The sequence below is a fragment of the Euprymna scolopes genome, chromosome 33 (assembly GCF_053919585.1).
Source record: "Euprymna scolopes isolate OS-2025 chromosome 33, ASM5391958v1, whole genome shotgun sequence".
Taxonomy (NCBI): Eukaryota; Metazoa; Mollusca; class Cephalopoda; order Sepiida; family Sepiolidae; genus Euprymna; species Euprymna scolopes.
In genome coordinates this window covers 43,705,150-43,721,472 of record NC_136514.1, presented here as the reverse complement: position 1 = coordinate 43,721,472, position 16,323 = coordinate 43,705,150, and the positions used below count along the sequence as shown (strand labels likewise).

Genomic DNA, 16,323 nt, shown 5'->3' with positions numbered 1-16,323 from the left:
ATTAAAAAAAAATAAACTTTTTTTTTTTTTTTTTTTTTTATAAATATACGAGCAAAAGTGCCTACAGTTGCCTAGGTAACAAATTTACAGAATTAAAAATTGTAGAAATGAAATATTCAAAACTGAAAAAAAAAACTGATGACCTTTGTTAAAGGAAAGAATGTATAAATTTTCACTCAACAATACTGTGCTCTAATAGATATCTATCCCTTGGTCAAGCATAAATAGAATTGTAAAAGATACCGTTTTGATGTAGACTAGCACCGGGGTAGAATAGAAAAACAGCTTCTATAAAGAGCGGACATGATTGCAAAATGAAAGCAACACACAACAATGTCTGCTTCAATACAATAATGATGTCTGCTGATATTGCTATAAGGACCCTCTTCTAAACTGAGCGATGTCCCTGCAAGAAAACATGACAGTGCAAGTCAGCAATCACAGTAGGTGAAATATGATTACAATTGGTTTTATTCTTTCAAATGCAACAATCTTTTATTTCCCTAAGATTTCTCTCTTTCTCTCTGTTTCTCAGTTCGTTCAGGTTGTCAGTTCGTCACTGACCTTTCATAGTTACTCACAGACTGATTCATATCCAAAATTAATCCTCTGAATTTTTTCATAACCTTTTTTCTTATAGTCCAGTGTGTAGATGTGCACAAGTGACAAAAGGCTGAAGTGTTCACTTCTTTTGACTTCCTTTCCTAACCAAAGGCCAGGGTGGGGCGTTGAGTAGAGCCTGGATTCCTTTTGTTTGGTTTGTCCATCAGTTGGTGGAGTCTTTTTAGTATTGGCTGTTTGTCAGAGGTTTCCAACTTCGCACTAGCTTATTTGTTTCATAAGGATATGTTACTTTTTCCATTTGTTGAAAATACTTTTTGAGTTCACACATTCATGTAAAAACTTACTAACTTTGAGGAATGCCAAAGAATGCAAATTCCAATGGAAGCAAAGCAGCACAGATGTAATTATAGTCATTTCCATTTCAACGTTAGTAGAAATCACTTCATGATTAAGTCACAACATTGTCAATGATAGACTAAGTTTGCAAAACATTACTTTTTTTTTTTGCTCCACTTGAATATTCTCCAGAAAAGTGTAAAAATGTGTTAACCTGATTAATTCTAAGAGAAAAGACAAAAAAAATCTTGATTAAATTCGACCAAATTTTGAGTCAATTCTTAAAATTATCCATTCATTTATCAACTAAATAATTTTGTTTCCAATGTGTGCCTAACAAACTTCTAGTTTCATTGTTATAATTATTCTAACTCCATATTTCAGTTTTAATTTTTGTTGCAAGCTGCAGAACCAAATTTATTCAGAATTATCTTAATTTTAAAAATAAATTTTTGTTTAGGAAAATATTCAAAAATTAAAATATTAAAAATAATTTAATAAAAAATAAAATAAACATTTACAGTGACAGTCCGTTCTTAATAGCTCAATTATTTTTTATATATTGAACTTCATTTAAGAAAGTATCAGATTTTTACGAATAGCTATTTGTCAGCACGAAATGACCATAAAGGCCTATATGAAACAATCAAATATCTGCTATTTATTTATGAAGGAGAAGGTATTTATTAAAATAGATTATTTGAAAAAAAAATCCCTTTTATAAATTTACCTAGACAAGATTAATATTGTAAAAATTCAGCAGACAAACATATTGTTCAGATGGAGTTTAAAATAGAGGAACTTAGAAACAGTCACATGACTTGTTTCTTACCTACCAAAGAAAAATAAAATGGTGATTTATATAGATCCAACTAGCAATTGATAAAAGAGTATGAGTATCAGGTCAATGACCAATAAATCAGTTAAATCATGGGTGAAATTGATTGATTCCAACCCTTGGAAAAGAGTAGACAGAGTTTAATCAATCTGAATAATCTTAACTGCTTTTGAAAAAAATGTAAAAGTATTAAATGCAAGTGGATAAATATAGTTACATAACTAAAAAAATAAAAAGGAATAATAAAAAAACATGAAGAGATTCCGATGAGAGAAAATACTCAAGAGAAGATGTAGATGATCAAGATCATGATGATCATCAGTTTAACATCTGTTTTACATGCTTTCATGTGTTAGACATTAATGACAGAGGGATCAAATGGAAAATGAGCTGATGATACCATGAAGAGTAATAGCATAAGTTTGCTAGAGTATTGTGACAACTTAGCAAAAAAATATATACAGCTTAATCACGATTACAAACCGCTTCTCATTAGATCAACAAAGTTAAGTGATGTTATGTCTGATTTGCACCAGATGGACGACAATCTGGAAATACTAGGTGCTGTATGTGTTCTCAACTTATCTCAGCATTGTGTACAGTGGTCCTGGACATCTTGCCACTGGAATCAAAACGTCCTGACTCAGAAGAGGCATGTTTGGAGATGGCGCAGCTCCTGCTTCATAATTATATGCATAGCCACCCCTGAGACTAAACGGTGGCCATGCATGATATGAAAGCTATAACCCATACCCCCTGCGAAAAAGCACACACAAAAGTATCCATTCAGCCAAAAATAAAAAATATATTGGAAGACTGGAAAATCTTGGCACTCATGATTGGGTGATTATTGTTAAAATGCACTGAAAAATATACAAATGTCTAAATGTGCATGTACTGGAGCATTGAGGTGGGATGTTGTCACTTATGTTCTGGTCAGTACTGTTGAATATGTTATCCTTGATGAAATGAAGGTTTTACAGAAGGAAGTGTCTTCAAATTACATCTGTGTTTTTTCAATGAATTGCATACAACTGTCATGATTAATAGAGGTCAAGGAAATGATGTTGATGGTGTCTGGACAAACTGATTCTTTAATAGTAATAATCATTAATCATACACATTGTGAACTGACCATGAAATGAGTAATGACTTTTTACAGAAAGAAATGTTTAATCAACCAGTCAAAGCATTTTCAAATTGCCTAGGAATATTTTTATTTTAATTTTGCATTTCTTTGTGTTAAAAACTATGCTGTTTGTTTTTATCAATTTTTAATAGGATTTTGAAAGTTAAACGTAATTATTATATTTGGTCATTGACTTATTAACTGAACCAAATTGTTATGAAACTAGAACTAGTTTGGTAAATGCAATGCTATTTTAATCTTTTCTATTTATAAAATGATTAGATGTAAATAACGTCCAAAACGTTCAATCTTCTAATCAAATGAGGTTTTCTTAAGAATTTTAAAGCTAGTCTAAATGACTTTTTATTCAACAGTTTGAACGCTTCTAAACTTCTTTATAATTTCAAAGGATCACAAAGGAATTCACTTTTGTATTAATAGAAGATTAAAATCACTGACTTGCTTACAAAGAAAATGAAATACAATTTGGTTGATTTAATTTTGACGTTAAATCATATTTGTTTTAATATAATTGGATTTGTAAAATTTAGTTTGATTTTATGTTTATTGTATTTTGATTTTAATAACCATCCAATTAATAGTAAACAAAAAAAATTCAATATGTGAGTTATGTTGATAGGAGAAATAATACGAATAATAAGAAAGCAAAAAAAAAAAATGAATAAGAAGAATAAATAAGAAAAGGAAGAAAGAGATGGGCAAAAACAATGGTGAAACAAGAAAAAAGTGTGAATCTATGGAAAAAAAAATGTCCGTTAACAAGAAAGTACACAAAAGCGAGAACACTTGACATAAAACTGACATAAAGGAATTAATAATAAATGAGCGTGTTTGAAGCAAATTAAAAACTTCCATTCTACAGTCAGTTATGTGCATATGTATTAAGTGACAGATTCTTGCAAGATGAGGCCAAGATAAGAACACATTGAAACAAATACAAAACTAGCCATCACATGAAACAGTTTTTCAAAATCAACTGAAAAAGGGTTTGGGGAAGGATAACCTAAACGAATATATTTTAATTACCAGTAAAGTGTTCCAAGCAAACAAAACTATAGAAAGGCATCGCGTTTAGATTACATAAAATATCTGCATTATATATGTAAAGCAAAGATGTATGCATGTATCTTTGTCTACACATTTGTTTTGATTGATTTTGCTTGCTTGTGTAACCAATGTCATATTTGGAATTAGCAAGACCCTTCGAAGATTTTTTTTTTAATCAGTCAAAATTTTTTATCATAACTATGAAAAAAACAAAAAAACAAAAGACATTGCTTTTTAGTTGGAATATATACAAAACCAAAACGCTTAACGGAAAAGAAGTTTGGCCATTCATAGTCATTACAATAAATTCTTTTATTCAATAAAAAACACACGTTAAATGTTAGATTAATGAGTTTTATAGGATATTATATATATATATATATATATATATATATATATATATATATATATACTAGCATGGGTGTCCGGCATTGCCCAAGTATTTGGAGATGTATGGTGAGTAAAAAAAAAATTTAAAAAAAAAAAAAAAAAAAAAAGTGGTCAATCTTTTAAACTTTGACCCCTATTATGACACCTTAAAATTTATTGTTTTGGGCTCAAATCAAGTTATTAAGTTAGATCCATGTCCAATGAATCTATATCTAAAATTTCAAGTGTTTAGACCGTAAATTGTCGTAGGAGTTTGGTAGAGTTCTCAAAGGTCAAATCGTTGAACTTTGACCCCTTAATCGCCAAATTTCTGGCCGAAAACCGATCACATCGATATTCCCAAATCTCAGTACCCTGTATCAAATTTCGAGTCTGTAGACTTAAATTTGACAGAGTTATTGCATAGGGAAATGTACACACACAGACACTTTCACTTTTATATATATATATATATATATATCTCTATATATATATATATATAAAATTAATCTACACAAAGTCTTCTATGTTTCATCTCTATAGGGAATCGTCAGGCTAATATACATTTTAACCTGACGATTCACCACAAGGATTAAATGTAGAAGACTGTATAGCTAAATCACTTAATAGCTAGTTCTCATCATAGTTCTATTAAGTATTGTTGATGTAAATACTATATGCGTTATTCAAAATAGGAGTTATCCTAAGGATGAATCAGATACACTGGTACGATCAAGTGGAGCATTCATCTTCCTGGATAAACCATTCCAGAAGTATGGTTGTCTTAAATTGCAGGAAGCTTGGTTACCCATGGAAAACTTAAAAGCATATGATTTGACAAGACCGCAGAATAGAATTTGGTGACTGCTGAAGCGTTTGAACTGGAAAGGGAGTTTGCATAATATCAGTTAACGTTTGACTTCTGAACAAAGGAAAAGTGATGTTAAATGAATAGAAAAGTGTGTGTGTGCGCTGAAAACTTAATTTATCCTACTATCCTTCCTGTTTATTTCCTCCTCTCCGTCTATTAAGTATTTATACAGAAAGTATATTTTGTATTTTTATTTTAAATAAAAACAGTTTTTTTTAAATATTAGATTCAATTCCACCCCTCTCCTCCACTTATTCTGTAATCATCAATATTTAAAAAGGTCAGCCTGACCTAATGATGCTATCTCCTAAGATTTTATGAATTTTAAATTTTGGACTGTATTCAATTTAAAAAATTTAAAAAAGAAAAAAAAAAACATATATAGCATGCCTCTTATAGAAGGAAAAATTGAATGAGAAATATGTAATTACTTTTCGTTTTCTTATTTCTTTAATTTTATTTTTAATTTGTGTCATTTTTCCCCTGCTCTTTAAAACTAGCTAATAATTACATAACATCGCTTTCTCGAGTGGAGTTTCTTATGCCATCAGAATTTCAATCTCTCGAGTGAAAAAAAGACAACAAAAAATTGTTTTAAAAAGATTAACATAAAAAAAATTGTTCAAGGATGAAACTTTTTTGTTATTATTGTAGTTTAGTGTGCTGTTTTTAGTTTAAAAAAAAAAAAAGTATTTTATTTTATTTTTTTCTATTTTAGTGCAGAAATTTTATAGCTTTGCCAAGAAATATTTTTTCTCCTTCTGTCAGACCTCGTGATTCCAAGTGATTTTTTTTCTTGTTCCTGGTGATTTTTATATTTTTTAATTCTTTCTTCCATTTTTTTTTTTTTTTTGCGTACTTTTATTATTTCTTGTCTGTTTCAGATGATAAATTCAAGCATCTTTACATCCAGATTTCAGATTATAGTTTACATCATCAATGACCAAATCGAGGATAAAGAGGTAAAGAATAGCATGCAGAGTCAGTGAGGCTGAATAATTCAAAAGATTAATAGGATAGCCATTGAAAGTGAAAGAGAGAGAGAGATAGGATAGGTAGGTATGGGTTAGAGAATAAAAAAGAATGGGTCAAATAGGACACGAAAACAAAAAGAAATGAGAAAAGTGAATTAAGACAGAGTTAAACTTGAGAACGGTTCTATTGATAAAGATGCGGCCATTCAGTGGGTGAATTCAGCAATAAAAATGCAATAACAAACGCTTAACAAACTGATTATGTACTGACAGACTCCTGTAGAGATTTTTTTTTAATATTCTCATTCTGTTCTAGCTGGAGATAGGACATACTACCAGGTGCCAGACATTCACCTGCTCATACATTCCAACCGAGAGATCTTAAAAAGATTCTAACCATTTTTTTACATGCAATTGCTTGTATCTCTTGCACTTGGTTCACCGGGTATATTTTCCAAGTAGTTATTTTAAATTATTTTTAATGAGTTTAGTTGTTCTTATAATTACTGGAATGATGGAGATCTTAAAATCCCAGTTTGATTTAATGTTGTACATAAGACTTTGGTATTTCACTATCTTTTCCCTCTCAGCTCTGTTTAAGCCAGCGTCATTGGAGACACTAACTTTTACTAAGGTTGCTTCTTTCTCGTTGTCCCATATCATAATGTCAGATTTAATAGTTGTTTTCTAGGTATGTAACTGTAGGAACTGCATGGTCATAGGTAAAAATGCTATTTTAAACTTAATCATGACAATGACGATGAGAATGCTATTTCAGATTCAATAATATCACAGGCCAATCAATGGTTAGAGTTGCACAGAGATACAATAGATTTTTTCACAATCAACACACCAATTTTCATGCTGTCTGCCTGCATAATTACAATCAAATTTATTGAAAACCTAAACACGATGGACAAAAAACTTTACAAATTTGTAATAACGCATCTACAAGAAATTTTTAAAAGAAAAAAAAAATACAAAAAAAATGTATGACGTCAAAATTACAAGGAAACATAAAAGATAATGTTAGCTGAGGTAGAAACTGATAGTTTTACAAAAAACATGAAAGCAGCTGATAAAATTAAGAGATTAGAAATGTGTAGAGTCAACAAAGTAGAATACTACTAATTGCATAAAGTAGTAATAGGAGACAATCAGTATGAGGAGACTACTAATCAGAGGCAAGCCATCGTGTTCATTTTGTTTTAATCAGCAAACAAAAAATTATCAAATTTTAATTTTGTTATATTGTCGAGTGTACAGCATACACAGATGAAAGATATAGAATCGGTTTGTTCTGTAAAGAACAATACTAGAAGTGCGTACAGGATACTGCAAAGTGTCTGTTCTCCAACTCTCAGCATCAATTAATTCCAACCAGCTTTGCTCTCATTAAATACATGCAAACCGGTCATGTGTTCAAGCCACACCACAAATGTAAATTTCAATCTTTGTTTAATAAATTACTTATTTTGGGTTTTATAAAAACTAGAAATGCTCAAATTGAACATATTTCCTTAGGAAAATTGTATGTTACATCAAGTTGTAAGAACTTTTCCACTCCAGTGCCAATTATAATCTTCATGGGATTCAACAAAAATGTACCATAATTGCTTTGATCTCATTATAAGAAAAGCAGCATTCTCTGTCCAGGTTTCTATATTTTGGCATAGCCTACCTATGGAAGTGATAATTTCTGTCATATCCAGGATTAAAGTCACCTTTGACATAATATTCAAATGGTATATAGATGTGAACATGCTATGTTTTTGCCGATAAATTTGATTTGATGCAGTTATAATTTTTAAAAATCAAGTTAAAAAAATGCAATCGTTTATAAGAACATTCATGTCACCTTCCACGCAACTGCTTACATTGCACTACACATGCGCAATCATTTATTGAAAAATTAATGTCTTCATGCAGTTTTATGGTTTCCATTAGCATCAGCCACAGTTTAAAGTTTGTTTTACATGCTAGCATGTGTTGGACGTCTTTAAGAAATTCATCTATCTCTGGCCAGGTCTTTATTTATCCCTCTCTTTATCAAGCTCATTTTATCACTTCTTCCCATGTTTTTCTTGACTTTACAAAAGTATTTATGAACATTTTTTAACATATAAATATTATTCATGTAAATATGGTTCTTTTCCATAAAAAAAGATGGAAAAACTGAAGCAATTGATTTTGTGAACTGACATTTTTTGTGAGAAAAAGCTTGGAATAATATGAATGGGATGATTGTGGTTTGTATTTTACATTGAAGTGAATAATTTTAATTTTAAATGTTCACTAGTTACAAAGTTTTAGGATATGAATTTGAGACAAAGTAAATCATAATTGGTATAGGGTTTGAGATTTGTGGTGTATAGGGAAAGTATGAAACCTAAACAGACAAACGGCTTAAGTGTGTGTGTGAGCGCGTGTGTGTGTGTGTGTGTATGAAAACATATACGCTTTATAAATGAATACATCTGAAAGACATTATGCTAAAATGGAACAACAATTTTATACTATTCAGTAGATTCGTCAGAGGAAAAATACGAAACATAGACTTCTAAAATTGTTGTTCCATTTTTATAACATACACACCACACATTATACATAAACATATATATATGTGTGTGTGTGTGTGCACACACGCACACAATCACTAAAAGTTGCATCTGGCATTGCCCGAATATTTATTTATTAAATAAGGATTGGTTATTTACCTAGCCTCATGGTACAAAAGTCCCAGTACTGGTTGCGTTTGTGGTTTCGACCTTGAATCAATAAAGTTATTATTATTAGATTCAACATATTTTACAACCGGATAAATCTTATAAAATATATACCTCAAACGGTGGGAAGAGGGGATAATTTAAACATCAGAAAAGTTTGAAAAATAAAGACTTTGAAATTTAAAACCAAGCACAACATAAAACTAAGCTCTGCTAATAGAAAGAAGTAATGAAGTTCAAAAGAGAAAACTAAAAAAAAAATCTAGAATAAAATGGTGCAATTTCACTTTATGATATCACAATGAAATTGCAATATGCAATGTCTAATGATTCAATCTTTTCTTTGTAATTTTTATGATTTTCACACATTTTTAATATTAATAGTTCTAGAAAATTTTTTAAATTACTGATACAGGTATAAAATACAACAATTTTTGTGAGGTATAATAATAATAATAATAATTATTATTGTTATTATAATTATAATAAAAACATAATCTTCATTAACCCATAAGCTAACTCTAAGCTAAGAGGGTCAGTCAAGAAAAAACATGCTCTTTCATTAATTGCCTAACATTGTGTATTGCTCTATGGAAAAAAAATGCATTTTTTATTTTTGTCCAACTGAATCATTCTAAATATTTTCTTTGATTTGTTTTATGTGAATTTCTGTATGGCAGCAATTTTGTATACTTTAAACAAAATTGTTTCTATTTACTTGCCTCTCCATGAGGGCAAAGTTAGACACAAGTTTGGTTTTTAATGTGGGGGAAAATCCAGCATTCTGGATGGGAACAAAAATAAAAAATTTTGTAGTCATGAAGGATTTCTCCTCCATTAACTGAGGACATAAAAGGTGAAGTGTACCATCAGAACAGATACTACAGTGTGATCTTAGAATAGTTTTTATAAAATAATTTTCATATCACATTGGCGTCTTTCTGCCCATTGACTTAAAATCTTAAGACAGACAAAAAGGAAAGAACGTTTGAATCGAATAAATATTTTATGAAAATATTACAACTAATTAATCTTTAATTAGATAATCACTGATTTTCAATCAAAAATGTTCATTGATAATAAAAATGTGTACATAAATTCTAAACAAAGTTTAAATAAATAAAATCCAACGGTTTACAAAAAATAGATAAGCAAAAAATATTAACAAAAAAGGGTCAACACACAAAATAGAAAACTTTGAAAATTAGAATATCAAAACGACAACCTGTGAAAAAACAAATTTACATTCAACTTTCATACAGAAGACATCTGTTATATTAATAAAAAATGTACTTTGAAAGTGGAATTAAAAATCTGTTTCTCACATGTTATAATTGAATTTTATTTTCAAAGCATTTCTTCAGTTATTTCATGCATCAGAAGGGAATAGTTTCAAACTTATGATACAATATATATATATATATATATATATATATATATATATATATATATATATATATATAAAGACACGTGATGCTCAAGTGATAATTTCATTGAAAGAATGAATTAAATAACATGGCTTATATGGGACTGATCAACAAATGTAGATACTTATAGAGATGTCTTTGCATCTAAAAATATCTATAAAAACAATCATAAAATAATTAATGAACGTTAAATTGTGTAAGTTTCTATAAATAATTTTTGTATTAAAATTAAAATATTAAGAAACAGAAATGAGAATGTGTATGGTTTTCGGCAGATTTCATAGAATACTCAATTGAATATTTTCGAAATAATGTTAATTTTCCATTGTGATTATCTCCCCTTTTATGTTTATATTGAATTTTAATTTTTACAACTCAAATGTTTACCGGTGCCTACTTTTCAGATTAATTCAAAATCTAGCCCTACTATTTTTTCATTCCTGAGTTACAGATATATATAGATAACATACATAAAAGCCAACATTGGTATGATTTTTGGCTAAGGATGAAGTATAGTATTCTGATACTACACTTAGTCTATTCTGTCCACAGAGAGTAAAAGAGAAGTTCTAGACTGAGGCAATTTTAATTTTTGTTTCGAATAGTGCCCCTTTTTTGGGAGCTACATTTTTTTTTTTCACATTAAAAACCGACCTTGTATCTAACTTTGCCCTTTGAGACAGTAAATAGAAAGAAGATTTGAATAAGTTTCAATAATGGTAAAATTTTTCAAGGAATCTAATGGAACTATTTGAATTATCCCTTGATTCTATTCAGTATTACGAGGAGTATTTATAAAATAACTGAAATATATTAGACCATAAGCAAACGAAATTCATTTTTCTAAAATATATACATAGATAGGTAATATATATATATATATATATATATATATATATATATATATATATATGCATGCATACATACATACCAGCATATATACACATACATATGCATTTATATACACCTACACACACACACACACACACACTTCTTAAAAATTGTTAAAGCATAAATTCCAAAACAAAATCAAGAAAAAACTAGTAACCATTAAGTGCACAATATCTTTTCAGATAGAGCTTTATTTATATTTAAATCATATATACAAAAACTGTTATCAATAAAAAAAAATACCGTTCTATGAGGTCATGTCACCTTTATTCGAAACAATATTTACACATATTTTTATATCAACTATATTATTTTTTTTTAATAATTGGAGTTTTAAATTTAAATTTATTGAATACACTTTATTTTTAATGATTTTAAATCAATGATGAATTAATTTACATATATATTTTTTTAATTTTATAAATCATGCCTATTCATATTTACACACACACACAAAATATTTGATCAAGATAAAAAGATTTGATTTTAAAAGAGATTACTCTTCTGATTCCAAGGATTGATCTTTTGTAGGTAAAGATCATTTTGCAGAGTTGTGCATTTTCTTGTATCAGTTAGCAATGAGTAAATCTAAAACAAATCAAAAATGTTTAAATAAAGCTAAGATCAAATAAGATACAGCAATTTTGGGATTGCTTTTTCCTCTTCATTTGAATCATCCAAAAGCGTAGAAATAAGCAGGTTTGCATAAGCTTGCTTAGCTCATATCAAGCTCATCTTTTATCTTTGTTAGGCAAAGTTAAAAACAAAAAATGCATTACAAAAAGAAAAAAAAAAACTCCAACAGATGGAACAAATGCAACAAGCTGTCTGTCAAATAGGGGAAAAAAAAAAAAAAAGTCTTAAAAAGGTTAATTTCTGAACATTGTCAACGTATCAACTGGCAAAGAAGAAACGAATAACCATTTTAAACCATTGCATATTACCTAACCATAATCTAGTATTAAACAAAAGGAAACAAATAACAAAAACCAAAAACTTATTCCTGAAAGAAAAGAAAAAAGTCATCAGTCTTTGGGAGTGTGGGCACGGGGGGGGGGGGGGTGAAGTAGAAAATTAGAAAATGAGATCTAATCTGTCAAAAAGAAATATCAGATGCTGCATGTCATCTGCAGCTTTTGAGTTGAGATGAAGAAATAGGCTGAAATGTCATTTCTCATTTTAATGCTTTAGTTTGTTTGTTTTTTTTTAGTTTTTGGGTTTTTTTTTTTTTTTTTTTTTTAATGGAAAATTATGCACATTTTGGAATTTTAATGAAAATATGAACTTGGAAAAAGCAAAAAAATAAATAAATAAAAAAATGGGGCAGCCTCAATTTTTTTTTTTTTTTAACTCTCTAATTCCCTAAGATATCCATTTTAAGGAATTTGTTCTTGTAATTTTATTTATTTTTGATAGGTTATCTTTGTGTATATTTAGGGTCACATGGCTAATTAGTTTTGAAAGCAATCATTAATTTTAGCAAAGACTCATAAAAAAATAAAAGAGTAAGGAAGCTTCATAATATTGACAAGTGGTTTTCTGATGCATATTTTAAACTTTGAAAAAAATCAAAAGGAAAAATAAATGGCACAATCAAACCGACAAATTTGCCATGAAGAGTTGCAGAAAAATCATTGAGGATTTTTAGAAGAAAAATAGAAATATAGGTTACAAGCTGAAATAGCCTCTCAAGGCACACAAAGTGAAAATGACCAGTACCAAAAATATATTTGAAAAATAAAAAAAACATTGACAAGAATTATGAAAGCAGACTTTACAGAAATTAACGTAAAACATTCTGAATTGTATGCAGTTTATCTCTTGTTAACATTGAGTAATGTGTCGTTTGCTTAGGATTTAAAACCAGTTTTAAAAATTCATGGTTCCTTTGAAAAGTGTACGAGTTTTAATTAAAACTATTTCAACACAAACAAAAACAGTGTTATGCAAATAGAGCTCAAATAACTGAAGTAAGGGTCTTAAAAATGTTAACTTTATGGTCTATAAAATATCAGGTTGTTGCATACATTCCCGCCGTTTCACAAAAACTTTTTGTTCTAAAAGATGTTTTGATATTTGGCAAAGTGTTATATATCATTAGAAAGCACATATTCAGTTCTACAAAATAATGGTCATTGTTTTTTGCTCATATAATTTTTTCTCATTTTTAACAAATATCAAATGGATTGTCAAGTAGATAAAAAAAAAACACATTTTTGACACCTTTAGTGAGTGAAGTGACCAAGGACATTTGTGCCGTATATGTAGTAAACGTTATAGCCGAGAGAACTGTTCGAGATTGGGTTACCAGATTCAAATAAGGTAATTTTGACCTCAATCATGCTCCTCATTCCGGAAGACCAATCAAGATAGATGAAGTCCAACTCAGGGTTCTTTGGAAGGAAAATGGTCATCAGACATGTAGAGAATTGAGTGAAAAGATGAAGTGTGATTTTGCGACAATTTTCACGCTAACTTCAGTCAATGGGATTCACACAAAAATTTGGGGCTTGACTTTTGCTGTTAAAATTCTTTGATTTTCTCAAAAAAAAAAAAAAAAAAAAAAGCGGTAACTTATGCAACAAGTTTAATTTTATGGTCTTAAAATTTACTGAATTTTGTCATCTAAAAAAGTATTTTCATTTTGTGGTCTGAAAAATATATTTATGTTTTTAAAATATTTTCCATTTTTGGTTTTAAAAATATTTTCATTTTATGGTCTAACAAATATTTGTAAAAAATTTTCCATTTTGTGGTCTTAAAATGACCAAATTGTGATCAAATTTTAAAAAACTGTAATGCAAGTATGATTTTAATCCCCATTAAAATCAGAGGTAAAAAATGTTTGTATTCTCATTGGGAGTCCATCTATATAAGTAATAAATATGACCCCCCCCCTCCCCTTAGGACAATCTACATCAGTATGTGATCATTCCTACCGATTTTGAAGTTTATTAAATTGAATAACACATGTAATCAAGTATAATAATAATAATAATAATAATAATAATAATAAAATCACTGTGTACAACTGTTAGATGCACTGCATCTAAAGTGCATATGCAGTACATAACGGATGATGATGTAAAATTGTGAATGAAATAAACAGTATGCTGAGTCACAATAGAAATGGGTGCACATGTACGAAGATGAGACATCAAGTCAATGGAGCCAATTTCTGGATGCATGAGGGTTTTTAAATGTTGCTCTTGGTAGCCAACATATGCAGTTTGCTCTGTGCTTCAGGAATTCTAAACACGTTTCTGAAAGTCAGCTGTACGGTTTTCTAACTTTGTATGCATGTTTTCACACATGTGTGAGATATATGCGGATCAAAAAGGTGCTCATGATTGTTGTTGTTGTATTAATTTTGAGGGTGTTTACTAAATCGACTGCCAGATGTCATAGCTTCAATGACTCCAAGTCCAGCAAAGTAAGATGTTTAGAGTATGACAAGTCAAAATACCAAAAACCATTTTTATCAGTTGTTATATCAGTTAATAGAAATTATAACTTGATTATTAATGATCTCATCAGAATTGATGCACATTTTTACAAAACGATTACGTCATCCATGTTTTGCAATTCAAATCAGTTTTGTAAGAGTATTGCTTTTACATAAGTTTTTATACATTACCAATTTTTTTAGATCACTTTCTTTAAAATATAAAATTTACAAAAAATTTTCATTTATAATTCAATAAGCAATTAAATTTGATCACAAAATAAAGAAAATTGAACAAATGAATGCAAATACGGACATGCATAAACGATGTTAATACTTCAAGTTAGCGGGATGATGCTCGCTAAATCATTTACCCAACAGATACACTTATAGAAACATAAAAAAAAAAACGTTTTGTCACTAGATGGTAATTCAAAGAAGACATATTTAAATAGAGAATCACACAAAATCATATCTTTTCTAATCTTTTCTAACCTTCCATTTTCTGTACAAATATTAGTTTTAAGTCACCTATAACTGTTGTAATTAAATTCACTAGAAAAAAGTTTTTATTTTGTTTACATTGTAAGCACTATTATACTTTGGTCAGCTACAAATGGTGTTTGTGTTCGTTTGAATATAGACTGATTTACCTCCCTTAATTTTTACACACAAATAGAATAGATATTTATACATATGGATATTAAAACAAACACTGTATTATTATACTAGTTATTATTTGATAGAGTTTTCATTGAATTCCTTATAAAATGATGCAAAGTGTTTTAAAATGATTTATGTACATAAAAGGATTGAAATAAAAACAAATAAATGGCTTAAAAATTATGAGAATTTAAAATGTTTATTTCATAGAGGAAATAAATTAGGATTCTGCATTTATAAATGGTTCCATAAGAAAAAATATGATCTTAAAAATTAATTGAAAAAATAATGATTTCAATCTTAGAATACTGAGAAAACATTTGTTTCGGTATTCTTAAGTTTTTATTTATTTATTGTTACCACAATAAAAAAAAACACAAAAAAACAATTTTTTAAGACACTCCTTCATTCAAAAATGACAACAAAAAAAATTGTTTTCTACTTTTTCTTTCATTAAGACTGAGTAGTATAACATACTTTAAAAAAATATCACCTGAAACCTTGCAAGAGTGTCCATGCAATCTATTATAATAAAATATTATTTAACAGAAATTTATATTTAACCCATTTCTTTTTATTGAGACGTTTCCATAAGCATTTCAATAAAAACATCAAACCAAATAAAAATAAACTAAATGCACAGCCCAATCTCCACATCAAATTTATTTTTAACTGTACATTAAAACAATAAATTTAATTAAATATTGTAATTCAGATAATATTTGCAAATTAAATCTCCATTTATAAATATTAATTATTTTCTCTGTAATCAAATCAAGTAATTATACAAGATGAAATAACAATTTTGATTCATAATTGCTTTTAATTAGTGGAAAATTGTACAACAAAGAAAACTTGTTAAAAAATTGAAAGAACAAATGTTATCGAAAACACAATGAGTAGAGCATAGGATGTATGCACGTGTTTAGCACAAGATATAGACATGTGTTTAGCACAAGATGTATGCACGTGTTTAGCACAAGATGTATGCACGTGTTTAGCACAAGATGTATGCACGTGTT

The 16,323-nt window shown here is 28.8% G+C and overlaps 1 protein-coding gene across 36 annotated transcripts in view; it reads right to left on the bottom strand.

Annotated features, from left to right (window-relative positions):
• Positions 1-16,323, bottom strand: part of LOC145258201 (uncharacterized) — a 418,516-nt gene that overhangs the window by 171,762 nt on the left and 230,431 nt on the right. For 16 of the 36 annotated variants that reach the window (XM_080116116.1, XM_080116123.1, XM_080116106.1 and 13 more), the window contains one exon: positions 8,867-8,917. The exons of the other annotated variants lie outside the window; for them this stretch is intronic. In XM_080116116.1, coding sequence (XP_079972242.1) covers positions 8,867-8,917 — 51 coding nt within the window. The remainder of the gene's footprint in view (positions 1-8,866; positions 8,918-16,323) is intronic. 36 annotated transcript variants of the gene reach the window in all.